At 38.7% G+C, this 15,749-nt stretch overlaps 1 protein-coding gene across 2 annotated transcripts; it reads right to left on the bottom strand.

The window, feature by feature from the left end:
- Positions 1–323: 323 nt before the first annotated feature.
- On the bottom strand, positions 324–4,590 carry LOC112179811 (uncharacterized protein At5g43822). 2 transcript variants are annotated; one of them, XM_024318292.2, is made up of 6 exons: positions 4,026–4,585; positions 3,782–3,903; positions 3,509–3,688; positions 1,661–1,717; positions 1,132–1,196; positions 324–813 (listed from the first exon to the last, which is right to left on the bottom strand). In XM_024318292.2, exons 1-6 carry the CDS (start codon positions 4,155–4,157, stop codon positions 770–772), a joined length of 600 nt encoding a protein of 199 aa, XP_024174060.1. In that variant the 5' UTR covers positions 4,158–4,585; the 3' UTR covers positions 324–769. The 2 variants fall into 2 exon arrangements, with proteins under 2 accessions (XP_024174060.1, XP_024174061.1); XM_024318293.2 differs by lacking the exon at positions 1,132–1,196 and having other exon boundaries at positions 4,026–4,590.
- Between the last annotated feature and the right edge of the window lie 11,159 nt (positions 4,591–15,749).

Here is a 15,749-nt window from a genome sequence, read left to right as displayed (position 1 = left end):
GTAAATGATGGTGAATTCTTGAAGATCTATAAATTATTACCATGAAATTTGATCATATTTCCATTTTCACAAGCACAATAAGTACATATAGAACTCATATGTTGCTACGACTGGGTAGGAAACAAGATGTCCCTTGTCTATTTCCAAGTCTAAATATGTTGCTACGACTGGGTAGGAAACAAGATCTCCTCCAAGTCTAATAGTTGAATCTTATTCTCTAATAAGAATAAGATCTTGTAAAGTAAAAGCTAAAATCTAAAACCGTGTACTTCGGACGGCAGGACCACAAGGTCAGATCCAGTTCAGAAGCTTTTGGCCTCGAGTATAAAGAATAGTAGAAGGCAAATGTCATTGAATGGAAAGCTCTATTGGTCAAAGTGACTTGGACTGGATCAAGAATGGTAAGGTATCTTGACCTCATCAAAATTCTCTTCTCACGTGAGTGAAAACAAGAATAGTGCAAAACCCCCTTTCTTCAGCAAAATGCATTGAAACAAAATCTTCTTCAAGGGGAGCGAACAACAGAATAACTAAAAGATTCTAACATTCTGCTCGATCAAATCACTTGCATAGAGATTACAGGTAAATTTGATTTTTCATGATTGCTCATCTTCGTCTTATGCACTTCCAGAAATGAATGTTGCTAGCACCTTGGAACCCAACCGTCATTCCTTTCCTCATTGCTCTTTGAAAATCTAAAGGTTCCTGCTTTCAAAATAGTCCCCCTTTCCGGAGCTAGGAAAATTTGCAGCTCATGTCACGAAAAGGATCAACAAATTTCTTCAGCAAATATGATATCAAAGATGAATTGAACTGCAAAAGAAGAAAAACAAAGGCTTATCAGTCAGAGAATTAGTTCTATTATGTTATACTAGCTAAGCAATTACTATAGAAGATTTAACCACGTAGACATTACTGTTGGTTGATTCACCAAATCAAATTAGATGTCTCACTTAGATAAATTGGCACCAAATATCAAATGAATAAGATAAAGGTTTCTTATTTTCAAACAAAAATAAGAACTCTTCATAGACAAGCATATCAACACATTTTACAAATTGAATTGGCTCAACTGAGTACATAACATAGCAGAAAAAGTTTATGACACTGAAGCTAAACAGCTTTTCTTACCTTCCTCCTTGGGGATGTTGGGCTGATCAATCAAGATCTGCTGGAGGGAACCCAGATCACTGGCACTGGAAAGGTGATAATCCGGGATAAGCATACAAACAGTATGATATAAGACACACTAATTGCATAAACATCATCAACAACAACAACCGGAAAAAAAAAAAAAAAAAGAACAAAAAAGAGAGAAAAGGACGATATAGCCATGTAACAAGAGGACATACACATCTGCAGACTATGCCGCTGGAAGTCCAAAAAGGAGAATTGGGAATAAAGCAAATGGTGGGCTGTGTTTTTTTTTTTTTTTTTTTTTTTTGTGGTGGGGCGGAGGGGTGTGAGATTCCTATGTTGAGAGCTATTGGTATTGGTTGTGTTGACATGTTAAAAAAGAATGACAGTAAGCTAAATGGAGAACATATTCCAATTACTGATCTAATGTACCATAAAATGCCCTCATATTTGAGAGGATCAATGTCCTCAGAAAAATCATAAGGTAACCAGCAATTCTTATAGAAGATAAGACTTCACATACCTGGGTTTCAAAGTAAGTTCTGATAGCGCTGAAACCAATGATGACTTTAAAAGGTACCTGATAAGAATAGGAAAAAAAGAGTAAAATAGTGACCAACTAAGTTGGGGGCATCTTGATCATACATGACCAGAAGAAAAACAAAGTTCAGTTACATTAGATACAGTGTGTGGGTGTGAGAGAGCATGAAGAAGATTTGTTTTGTGTGCTTATATGTATGTATGCCGATAACTCTATTGACAGCAAAGCATGAATGCTTCAGATATATATTGTTTTCTAGGTTTTGAAGGGGTGCTTAAGGCCAAACCAAGACAAACTAACACTACCATTCTGGGCCCTAAATACCCATCTTTATCATCCTGAAGTTTGCCCTAAAATACATTCCACAGGTCTCTCTCACAGGTGCCATCCCAAGACGAGAGTGCCTCAAGTGAGCGGATCCATCACCTAAGATACTACATTTGCAACAAAAGAGATTGATGGAGACTGGAGCATTTCCAAATGCCTTAGTCACAATCTTCTACACTCCTGAGCAGCACATGTAAGGGTAGGGTTCATCCCATTGACCCTTGATCAAACTTGCAACATGGAGGGAATCATATTCCACAATTTAATGATCAATGTTGAGGTTGCAGTCGCCACAACTACTTCAAATCAAGCCACCACCAGCTCCAATACCTCCAGTCTTATTGGTTCTAAAACCACATGGCCATAGGCACTGATCTTTACAGATTCTTCAGGTACAGAGAGACCAAGCAAATAAATATTATAAACACAAGGAGATCCAATATTATTAATCGTATTGGCCTTAACCCATTTTCAATGAAACTCTCAGTAACTGATCTAGGGGAGTAAGGAATTTGGAACTGTTTTCCAAAACATCTGCTACATCTCCACTTCCAGAAAACCCAACAAGCAACAACAAAGATAATTTGCAAGTAAAAGAATTAGAATACTCAAAACCAGATTTCAATTTGCCACTGGCACAAGTTGGAAGAGAAGGGCATTTGAATATAGATAGAGATATACAACTCAATATGAACTTTGCGCATTAAAAAATAAGTGGTGCAGAGATTTCTTTATCTTAGGAGGGTCTCGAAGTTTCCATATGAAATACTATTGGTATGGCAGAAGATCAACAGAGCCACACCATAACAAATTAGGTTATCTGCAAAGGAAGGTGAGAAATTAGAGGGTCCAACCTTGCTGTCTCACTTCCTTCCATTCTTTCTGATAACTGAGTGATTTAGGCTCAATTTCTCCATGCACCACACATATAAATAAGGAGATGCCCCATGCTTCACTCCTCTACCAGGGCTTAAGTCCTCAGTAAGCTCTGATTTACCATAATCTTATATTTACCAGATCTCACACAGTTCATGAGCAACAGTAAAGGGATACCAAAAATGCCAACTACCTTAACAGGTTCCTCACTGAAATCCCATCTTAGTCTACCGTAGGCTTTTGATAAGTCTAACTTTCCACGCATACTCTCAACCCACCTTTTGCTCTTCTATGAGCAATGACATTGCTGTCGGAGATTTGCCCACCTCTACTAACCTGGTTAGAGCTCAGCAAGGAACTCATGAGAGGCCTCGACCTCCAAGTTGCTAACAATAATAATCTCTTAAGACCCGCCTGTTCTGAGTAGTTCCAAGAGCTAAGGTCTCACTTGCAACATAGAATTAACACACTGATTTTCGGAAAAGTAATCTATGGTATAGAGAGGTAACCCAGCCCGGTTGTTTGTTCAAGTCAATCACCTCCCCAGTCGCCACCCTCACTAATGCTAAAGTTTATTCCTTGGTAAACTTAACAATGCAGAAATCAAAACAGAGAGAGGTCACATACTCAGAGCAGTGCATGTCCTGAAGAAGCATGAGCCCATCTACGCAGTCGGCGAGACTGGGTTTCACACCAACTCGTTGCTGCAGTTGTTTGACAGTCAGCTGACTAGAACCACCTTTTACCATCTGCCTACCATCACGATGAATCCTCCCAAGAGACAATACAGTACCATGAAACTGTTCCCTGATATTCAATAAAACAAGACTATTACTACTGTTACAAAATTACAATGCAAATAATTCAATAATAAAAATGCATGAGAAAGAGACAAGTTACATGGTGTTGTTGATGGAAAGCAAGCGTTTTTGCAATGACTCCATCTGCTTGAGCAGCACGGCCTCTTGAATATGGGCAACTCCATTCAAGCCACCACCGTAGTTGGTGGAATCTTGAAGCACCTGATCAAACCCCAACAATAAACTCCCAAATTTAAGAGAGAGAATAAAAAAAACAAAAACAAGAGAAGAGAAGAGAAGAGAAGAGAGTTGGGGTTGTTACGTATATATATAGGAGGACCGACCTGCAACCTGAGGATGGTGGAGGAGGCCATTCTGAACTGGGAAATCAAGAGAGATTGAAGGTGGGCCCAGGTCTCCATCTCCTCCCTAACCTTCCTGAACCTCTGCTGGTATTTCTTCACCATCGCCTCCATCCTCAACTCACCTCCGGAAGAAACTTCGCTAACCAGCCCTGCTCTGAGAGCCCAACACGTTTTTTTTTTTACAATTTTTCGGCTCCCTCCCTCCCTCTCGTCTCCTTCAACCCGACCCCCAAATCCGAACCAGAAAGGAAGAAAGAAGGCCAAGATCGAACACTCTTGCTCCGGCGAAGAAACTTTGCGCGGTGGCCGGAGTCGAGGAGCTGACGGCCCAATTGGCGAGGAGCCGTTGAACAAAATCCAAGGCCTTGACCTGAAACGGATGGCACAAGGAAACCCAGTTTTTTCTTTTGGAAGAGAAGAGGGGCTTGGATTTGTATCTTCTCCGTCCGGGGTTTTTTTTTTTTTTTTTTTTTTATAAATGGACAGATGTCGATTTGTGAGTGGCTGTGGTCAGCCTACCCTCACCCGCTTGGTTAGCGAAGTTCCTCCCCTTCCCTCACCTCCCTCCTACAAAACTTCAAACTCGCTCGCTCTGCTTTAAATACTTTTAAACTTGAGTCCCCTCTTTATAAAATCTAATTTCCTTTCAAAAAAAAAAAAATTCTAATTAATTAATTTTTTTTTTTTTCAACTTCATTTACCAGAAGTCCAGAAGTGTTCTTCCCCTACTAATTAACGAGATGTTTTTGGTCATCCACTTTCAATGTGTTGTTGTGGTACCTCTTTTTTCAAAGAGATAGAAGGTGAATAACATTTATTAGTAGCAAAAATATTCTCAATACATTTTTCTTCTTTCGTTTCTATGTTTTGTTCTTAAAAGTCTTGTCTACCTCTTCAGAATTGTATAAAATGGTCCCAGATACACGTTATGCCATTTTTGAGTGTGTACGTTTATTATTGTCTTCTCAGTCCTCCATTGCTCAATTAAAGTTTTTATTTAGTTTTTTTTTACTATTAGCTTTGGAAAATCATGGTCGTTTCTGTGTAGTAGAATTTTAATGAAGTAACTGCAATAAAATTTGGGTAAATGTTATGATAATGTTTGTCCCTTTATATTATGTCTTGATTGCCTCTTACATAAATTTTAACTTGTTACACACCCGCAAATGTGTTGTGTGTTATAGATCTCCAAGAGGCATTAGATCGAAGTAATCTTAATATTCCACAATGACAATCTTTTACAAGCCTTTTAATGCTGTTAAGAATGTGGATAAGAGCAATATATCATTTTACAAAATAAGAACCTTACCTCGTGAGTTATCATAAACCAAACAAAATTTAGATGATAAGCTTTGATTGTATTTTGAGTGAGATCATTTAAATGCTATTGATGTACCAACAAAATAGCATGCTTCAATATTTAAGTTTTTGAAGACTATATATAAAATAAATGTCGACTTCTTCATTGAGGTTTAAGTGAAGAATGCAACATTTAAGACCAAAACAAGAAATTTAAATAAATTTGAAATTACTTTGTATTAACAACTTACTCATTGTATACTTGGTTCTATCTCAGAAAAGTAGAAAATAAGAAGATGATAGACTGCAAAGATTTTAGATATGTAGTAAACAAAAAAGTTATTGGCATCTAGAAGTGATCGATTCAAATGAGTGACTTATGAGTTATTTATATACTTTTTGTAAGATGATAGAAGTAGTAAGTGCATAAAGATTTTTAAGAGATAAGTCGATTTGGTTAAAAGAGAAGTACGTGCTAATACTTCAAGTATTAAATGTAACACATGATGAAATGTTTTCTCTTTTTCAAACTACAACAATTGAATTTAACACTGTCGGTGAGTTGTGGCCTGTTAGTTATCTAGCCTAACAAATACCGTGGAAGTCATGGGTTCAAATCTCATTGACATCACTCGTCACAACTCCCTCGATTTCCCAATTGTATGCTCCTCCAAATTCTAGATTCATTTTCTTTAAAATTTGAAATTCAGATTTGTTATAGTAGTAGTAATTTTTAGTTTTTTTGTCTTTGGATTGACCCAGATAAGAATAATTCTGGCAAAATTTGGATTGTTCCCTTTTTCCTTCCTGAATTAGGTTCTTAGTACTTGTAGTGTTGTTGTAGTTATTAATGAGTCTACTTCTGTATGAGTTGAAAGATTATATATCATATGTGAAGATGATTTTGGGGTATTGGACGGTCATTGCTTCGGATGAAATGTCTAACTTTACTTAAGAATGTCATCATCAATTCACATTCATCCATTAGAACCAACTCTAAATTCACAGTGCTTCTCTTTAGTGAAATATATTTGAGTTAATTACTGTTTACTCTCTATACTTATAGGGTTTCATCGTCTCAGTCTCTAACCCTCGAATTTCACCTAAAAAGTCCCTGAACTCTCAATTTCCTCTCAATTGGTCCATGCCGTCAAGCTCCGTCCAAATTGATTGTTAAATTGTTGACATGGCATCCATTTTACGCTGAAATGTCTATTACCCTCAATTTGTTAAAGTAAAATGACAATTAGAATTGGTCTACTCATTTCATTCATAACCCCTTTATATAGGGATATGATTACAACGGAAATATCAATTACATTGATGATACTAAATGCTGATTGAGCTGTGATTTGTAATTGCTTGATTCCCTCTTCGTCTGTTTCTTTGACGAAGGCACATAATGTGCTTTTCCTTTAACACTCCCCCTTGTGCCAAGTCAAAGACGAAATGGTGCATGAGTTGTTGCCTCACTAAAAACCTTGCCAAGTAACAATAAAAACCCTGTAGGACAAAAATACACCTTGGTCGAAGGAAAAGAGCACAACGCACCTTTTACATTTGAGTATGACATGTGTATGTTAGACTCCCCCTGACGTCTACACCTCCCCTTGATACTTACATTAATCAGAGGAGCTTGGAAAGTCTTCGCATTCCTATGCTTTTCACATGTTTCCCAAATATGGCCTTAGGCAATGATTTGGTGAACAAATCTGCCACATTCTCCTCATACCTTACTTGATTCACTTGAATCTTGAGGAGGGCCTGTTGTTGCTGATTTTAGAAAAACTTTGGCGATATGTGTTTTGTATTATCACCCTTGATATATCCTAGCTTCATCTGTTCGATGCAAGCTGCATTATCTTCATAAATGCAAGTAGGCTCTTCAGTGGTAGAACTCAAACCACTAGTCCCTCGAATATGTGTGATGATAGCCCTTAACCATACACACTCACGGACCGCCTCATGTAGAGCGATGATCTCTGAGTGGTTCGAGGAGGTAGCCACAAGGGTTTGCTTGGTTGACCTCCAAGATATCGCCATGTTCCAAATGGTGAATACATAACCATTTTGGGAACGACCTTTATGTGGGTCAGAGAGGTACCCAGTATCAGCAAAACCAACCAAAACGTCATTTGGTGTTTCAGAGTAGTGATTGGCGCTTTCGCCATCAACATTTCCTTTAGGGATTGCAGTTCCATATGCGGTCCCTCTTGTCTCTCTGTAGGGAAAGAACAGTCCCAAGTCAATGGTTCCTTTTAGGTATCGGAAAATGTTCTTGATACCATTCCAATGACGTTGCGTTGGCGCTAAGCTAAATCTAGCTAACAAGTTCACTGAGAATGCAATGTCTGGTCGAGTAAATTGGGCTAAGTACAATAATGCGCCTATTGCACTTAGATAAGGAATTTCAGCTCCCAACACCTTTTCGTCATCTTCCTTTGGACGAAATGGATCTTTCCTTGCATCCAAACTTCGACCGATCATGGGAGTGCTAGCAGGATGTGCTTTGTCCATGTTATATCGCCTGACTTTTGGACATATGCAGACTGGTGGATTAGTATTCCACAAACTCGGTGTTCTAGTTCAAGACCTAGATAGAATCAAGTTTTCCCAAGATCCTTCATCTCAAATTCAGATTTCAAGTAGCTCGCGGTTTCTCTTATTTCATCAAGAGTACCTATTATGTTCATATCATCGACATATACTGCTACAATTGCAAATCCAGAACTTGTTTTCTTTATGAATACGCAGGGGCATAATTCATCATTCTTATATCCCTTCCCAATCAAGTAGTCACTTAGACGGGTATACCACATCCGCCTGGATTGTTTTAATCCATAAAGTGAGCGTTTCAACCTAGTTGCAAACGCACTCCGTGGTTTAGAGTCACTTGACTTGGATAATGTAAGGCCATCAGGCACTTTCTTATATATCTCTGAATCTAGATCCCCATGGAGATATGCAGTAACCACATCTATGGACTGCATTTCCAGTCCTTTGGAAACTACTAAGCTAACTAAGTATCGGAACGTTATAACGTCCATTTTGGGAGAGAATGTCTCCTCGTGGTCAATTCCAGGGCGTTGTGAGAAACCTTGCGCCACAAGGCGAGCCTTGTACCTTAGGACTTCATTCTTCTCATTACACTTTCTGACAAAGGTCCATTTATGTCCTACAGGCTTTACACTTGGTGGGGTTAGCACTACCTGACCAAATACCTGTCTCTTTGTCAGAGAATCTAATTCTACCTGGATTGATTCATTCCATTTAGGCCAATCTGCTCTTTGTTGACATTTTGCAACAGAGCGTGGTTCGATATCATCGTGCTCTATGATTCCTTGAGCAACAGTATATATCATCAATGTGTATGGAAGATCTTTCTATCAACTCATACACACTCTCGTAATCCTTTGAGATTTCTTTGTTCTCTGGAATCATTTCAAACATCGGAGCGTCCTCCAGTATTGATTCATGGACATAACTATAATCATAGATAATCTCAGGAGAGGGATTCTATACATTAATGATTGGTTTGTGCCTTACTCACCCTCTTCTTCCTTGGGTGAGTGTCAATCGAACCAAGTGACCTCCCCCTCTTCCTTGGGGAGCCACGGCCTCAACCACACCTCCACTAAGTGCGGTTGCAGTGCCTCTATCTGCAGCACCGTGCCCCTTGTTGGGGACTTCTAACCTTGCAGGCACATTTGCAGCTGGTATATGTGATCTCTTCACTTTTTCGATATCAGTAAACGCATCAGGCATCGAATCTGCTACGTTCTGAAGATCGATTATTCTTTTCACTTCACTTTCACTTTGTGAAGTGCGGGGATCAAAATGAGACAGAGTGGGGACAAACCACAACAATTCCTGTCGTTCCCTTGGAAAATCCTTTTTCCTATCTCCCCCTAACGACGGGAAGACTATCTCATCAAAGTGACAGTCCGCAAATCTAGCGGTAAAGAGATCGCCTGTCAAGGTTTCCAAATAGTGGATAATTGTTGGGGATTCGTATCCAACATAAATACTTAATCGTTTCTGAGGACCCAGTGTAGTGCGATGTGGGGGCGCAATAGGCACATATACTACGCAACCAGATATGCGTAAGTGTGAAATGTCAGGCTCATATCCAGTTACCAACTGGTACGCAGAAAATGGTTTGCTAGCAGTGGGTCTGAAACGAATAAGTAAAGCTGCATGCAATATTGCATAACCCCATGCAGATATAGGCAGGTTGGTGCGCATAACCAATGCCCTAGCCACCATATGTAGCCTTTTGATGGTGGCTTCTGCGAGACCATTTTGTGTATGCACATGGGATACAGGATGCTCTACAACGATCCAAATAGATATGCAATAATCATCAAATGCTTTTGATGTAAACTCTCCAACATTATCAAGCCTTATAGACTTGATAGGGTGATCAGGGTGGTGGGCCCTTAAACGTATGATCTGTGCTAGGAGTATTGCAGCATTTCTTGTGGACAATAAAACGACATGTGACCAGATTGTCGAAGCATCCACCAGAACCATAAAGTACTTGAATGGTCCGCATTCTGGATGGATAGGTCCACAGACATCTCTTTGTATCTTTTGTAAGAATGGAATGTTTTTTTTTTGTATCTTTAGCATAGGAAGGTCTCGATCATGTTTTTGCTAAAGAGCAGGCTTTGCAAAACGAGTGATGTGCCTTTGAAATAGTCAATGAGGCATAATGGGAGGGAGGTAGTGCTTCTGGTACTTCAGAAGGCAATGACTGTATTTGAGCAATACTAGAACCGACACCTTGCAATGTGGCGGATTTTTCTCCCATTTTTCACTCGAAAGAAGGGATGTCCGTGTGAGTTCTTGAAAAATACGGATCATCATGTCATGACCTCGGTGCCATAGGCGGTCATGCAAAAGCCTGTATGAGTTAGTGTCCCACATTTCATTGTTGGTGACAGTATAGGATTCAATGATCCGAATCGTAGTGAGGTACAGTCCACTAAATTGACTCATAAGTTTCTCCAAGATGTGTTTCCTTCCACAGTCATTAGATGTAATATCAAGGTATTCAGTTCCATTCTCACGGTGTGTTTTTACATGATAACCGTTGACACAAATTGCATTGAAACATTAACAAGATTCGATTAGCTCTTGGTGCATACAGAGCGTTTTTGACTTTAAATATATCTCAGATTCTTTAGAGTAATTTTATTTTAGTAGAATGATAATCTTTTCATTCTAATAATAATTTTTCCTCTAGATGTATTGCTTGACATCTTTATATTGCAATTTCAAACCATGTAAATATGTGTATAGAAAATAAATTTGAATAAATTCAGTGCTTCAGAATAAAATTCGAAATTTATTAATAAGCCAACGATAAGCAAATCAAGGTCTTTGTTCAGAAATCTAATTCATCAAACCATTCTTTAAGACCAAATAATAGTCTAATTAAAAATAAGGCATTCTGCCTTCATAACTATCTTTGGAAAATAAAATGAATAAAGCAGATCAGTCAAGATTGAGAGCATCCATTGACTTAGCAAGTTCCTCTTTGCCATTGAAGTCTGCAATTGTAAGGTTGATGTTTAGGTCATGACCTTCTTCTTCCATGTAGTGAGCCTCTTGTTCTTTAGACTCTCTATACCTCTTGTAATTGGCTGCTACTCTGTTGTTTGCTTGGCAGTTCTTGTACCAATGCCCAATGAATCCACACCTATAGCATGGTTCATTGTCAACTCTTTCCTTTTGCATCTTGTTTCCATGATCCCCATGTCCCTTTCCACGTGGTGCATGGTTGCCACGTGGGTAGGGATCAGCACTTCTAAATCCCTTTGCATTAGAGTTATTTCCACCCTTCATTTTTCCATAATTAGCCTCCGGAATTTTCTTTGTCCCAGTGAGCCTGGCATTGTTATTCAAGAGAATCTTATTTTGTCTCTCAGCCACTTGCAGTAGGCTTATCAATTTATTGAAGGTTGTGATTCTTTTGTTGTCATAATCCAACTGATACTGGTTCGCTAGTATAAAAGCTGAATTAGGAAAGGTGGTAAGAGTCTTGTAGATCATATCATCTTTTGTGATTTCCCTTCCACAAAAATTGAGACGTGCTTTTAAGCGCAACATGTCCTTGTTGAAGTCATTGACCTTTTTATAGTCAAGCAAGCGGATTCCATTCCACTGAATAGTTAGTTCTGGGAGTAAAGTGTCATGAATGTTCCCAAAACGTCCTTTAAGGGCATCCCACAATTCTTTGGGTGTCTTCAACTGAAGGTACTCCCAGCGTAGGCTGGGATCAATATGTCGCCTCAACAACATTAAGGCATCTGCTTTCACCTTATTAGATAGTTCATCATCTTTGGGGTCAGTAATGGTGGCAGTGTAATCTTTTACCACAAAGGCAGTTTCCATATCGGAAACCCAACGATGGTACTCAAGTCCTTCTGAGTCCAAAATGTCAAACTCAGGTTGAGTTGGATCAGCCATCTACACAAAACAAGAGGGAAGATATAAATTACGCAGTCATAAAGACATCCACGTGAATTATTTTCCAAAAATATGAATTATATTTCAAGACCAAAATTCATAATGGTCACATTTTTTTTTTCGATGCTATGTGAAAATACTTTATCACAGTAAGTGTGTGTATAATGCGCATGAATTTTCATTATCATGGCAAAATGGAGTTTATATGTTGTATAGCATTCTAAAAATAAGCATAACACATTTAAACATAGCATAAATAAACTACATGGCATGCTCAAATTTCACACATATACAATAAATTATATACTATACATAATAATTAGCAATAATGTATCATACATAAAATAAAATAAAAACAATAGCATAATATGAAGGCATGCTTAGGAATAATTATATGAGCGTAAATAAAATTCACAAAACATGCTCACAATTGCATAAATAATATATAATAAAATATATATGGCATGTTCAAAATAAAGTATAAACAATAGCATAACATGCTTAAATATAATTATGTAAAACATAAATAACAAGTCATGCTTAAAAGAATCAAAATTATCTAACTAAACATGCTCAAAAGTTCTAATTATAAATAATCAAATATATCATAGTATGAAATTAAATAAATAAAAGAGAACATACTTGGTTTGGAGAAAATAAAACAATCCTAGCACACGCGCGTGTTGATGCAGGCGTGCGTAGCGATGTTTTTGGGTTTGAGAAAAACTGAGCCGCTTCCTCTTTTTTTTTTTTCTTTTTTTTTAATATTTTTTATTGTTTATTGGCTATTGGCTCTGAGCGTGCTAATAACGTGTTAAAGTAAAATGACAATTGGAATTGGTCTACTCATTTCGTTCATAACCCCTTTATATAGGGATATGATTACAACGGAAATATCAATTACATTGATGATACTAAATGCTGATTGAGCTGTGATTTGTAATTGCTTGATTCCATCTTCGTCTGTTTCTTTGACGAAGGCACATAATGTGCTTTTCCTTTAACACAATTACTTTTTTTCTTTTAATTTTTAATTTTTGTCTTTCTCTCTTTTTCTTTTTTTTTTCTTTTTCCTTTTGACCTCTTCTTCTTCCATGGATCCGCAAGACCCAATGCCCCTGAAAACCCACTTCGTCTCCTCCACCGATTCTCCCGAGTTCACTCACCTAACCACCTCCTTGACTCGCTCTGCCATCATTGCCCTCGACGCCCAGTGGAATCCTCTCCGCTCCCACCACCCCACTTACCCATCCGTCCCTCTCCTCCAACTTGCCTGAACTCGGCCACGAACTCGCCAGCGACTAGGTCGTCGTCTTCCTGCTCTACTGGACCCTCCTCCAGATCAACTCGCACCTCCAATTCCTTCGACGGGTCCTTTTCCGACGATCGTGACCCGATCTTCAAAGCCCTAAAAGCCCAAGACTTTGAAAAGATCTTCGGCAGCTCGGCCAGGTTCTCCATCAATTTCGAAGCTTTGAACTTGGATTTCATGTACGGTGGTGGTGGGCCCACTGATTCCTCCTCCAAGGTCGCCGATTCTGGCCTGGCTTTGCTAGGCTGAAGAGCTCTACTGCAAACGATATTTTCTCCTTGACAGTGATGTCGCCGCCGCCTCGGGTAAGTGATAGTAGTGGGTTTGATGACCATCTCGGTAGGTTTGGCAAGGTTGAGCCGGCGTCGTTGAAAAGCTTTAGCAAGGGTGTGCCGGCGGCTTTCGATGATTTGTTAACTAGGTTTGGAGCTAGTAGCAGCCCCCAATATGAAAGGTATTTTTGCTTTCTCTCATTGCTATATTTGTTGGTTGAATTGGATTCCTTAATGGTTAGTTATGTGAATGTTGCACTATATATTGTGCCTCAATTTTCATGGGCTACGTGTTGATGAATATTATAGGAACATGAGTTTGAACATCTTTTTTTGTTTGCCTAATTCTGTTTTGCTGTGATAATCTTGTTATTCATCGCTAGAGATTCTCAATTTAATGCTGAAGTAGATTATGTATCTGGATTGAAACAACTGGAATGACGTCGCCACCACTCTCACCGCCCAATTCCCCCTCGTCTCGCCATCTAAGACCGTCGGGAAGAAGAAGATAGAGAGAGAGAGAGAGAGAGAGAGAGAGCTGGATTTGTTTTTGGAAGAAGATGATGGAGATGAACAGAGGAGAGAAAACCTGAAAGAAGAAGAGGTAAAAAGAAAAAACAGAAAGAAAAAAAATTTAATTAATTTTTTTTAAAAAAAGTGTGAGTGAGGGTATAATAGACTTTTTAGGGGGGAAACCACCGCCACGTCAGCAAGATAATGGAGTCTTTGATGGATGCTTGATGGTAGGGACCAATTTGGAGGAAATTGGGAGTTCATGGACTTTTTAGGTGAAATTCGGAAGTCAGGGACTGAAACGATAAAACCCTATAAGTATAGGCAGTAAGCAGTATTTAATCCAATATATTTTGAATAACGAATACTATCCTAGGATGATGGATACACCATTCATGGGATCAATATCCGATCTTCCAGATCTAGCTGTATTGTTGAATCTAGATCCAATGGCAGTTGAGCATAACTAAGCAAAAAACTTATTGATCAGCGAATTTATTGATATATATGTATGTGTGTGTGTGTGTGTGTGTGTGTGTGTGTGTATATATATATATATAATGCACAGACAGTGTCTGGACACTCAGAGGACTATCAAAATGATACCTGAACTTTCAAACGTATCAAAGTGATATCTGGACTTCTAATTTGTTGTCAACGTAGTACCTACGGGGACTTTCCGTCACAACTCCGTCAGTTCGAGTCACGTGTGACGCTCGTGACCCCCCAAAAAGAGGGCTAAATGACTTATGTGCCCTCCAATTGCTTTTTAAGACCAGACCAACATGTTTTTCCCGCGAAAACACTTTCTTGACCATTTTTCCCTTGATATATTCCCTCCAGTTTTGACTAATCTACGTTGCTTCCCTCCAAAATATGCCGACCTAGTTGACCATCACATGTTTCACATATGCTCAACCAACCAAAACAATACCATATGAAGTCCTGCAAATCTGGGTTTATAACTCCATCCAATTAAAAAAGAAAATTAAAACAAGAAGGGCCAATAACCATAATAGACATTGCTCCATAAACCAACATATTTTGTTCAACAAACAATCCAAAATTTCCAGAAAAGAGACCAATTTAACAACCCTTTCTTATAAGGCCTACAATCATTCCAAAACAATGCCAATGTTCAATACATCATATGCCTACAAACATGTAACAAAAACTTGGGGGCAACTTCACAACTTGCCTTAAAATGCTGCAAATTCCGATTCAGGTTGGCTTTTCTGCTGCGCCTTTCTTGCTGCAGGGTTTTGGCTGGTTTGAGTTGGAGGTTCATGGATGGTTTGTGAACTAGAAGCCCTTGTATTGGCAGCTTGGTTTCCCTCCATGGTCTTCATCTTCTTCCAAGCCTTCCTAGACTTGATGATTTGTTCCTTCAAGGTGCCATTGCCATTTGAACCTTGAACTTTTGCTGCCTACATATCCAACAATACATAACCATAACCATAACCAATTAAGACACTTATGCAACCATAAACAACATAACCAAAACAAGCCACCGAACAAACCAACTCATACATATCACAAACGTAAAGCATTAACCATCCCTTAACTTTTACCAAAAACCAAAAATGCACAGATCAGATCAAATCAAAACAAACATCATGTAACAAACATAGGCTTGCATATTACAATGGAAAAATCAACCAACCTGCTGCCTTTGTCTCTTCTTAGTTTGCTGGGGTGCAATACAACTTCCTTCCCCCTGAAATGAAAAAAAATAAGTTAATGTTAACTTTCTGAAACACTCTTTGCACACTTAAGACCAAAAACAAAACAAGTACAGTAGGGACTTACTCCTTGTTGTGCAGCTGCTGCTTT

This window comes from Rosa chinensis, chromosome 7 (genome assembly GCF_002994745.2).
Source record: "Rosa chinensis cultivar Old Blush chromosome 7, RchiOBHm-V2, whole genome shotgun sequence".
Lineage (NCBI taxonomy): Eukaryota > Viridiplantae > Streptophyta > Magnoliopsida > Rosales > Rosaceae > Rosa > Rosa chinensis.
This window is presented reverse-complemented; position numbering and strand designations above follow the sequence as displayed.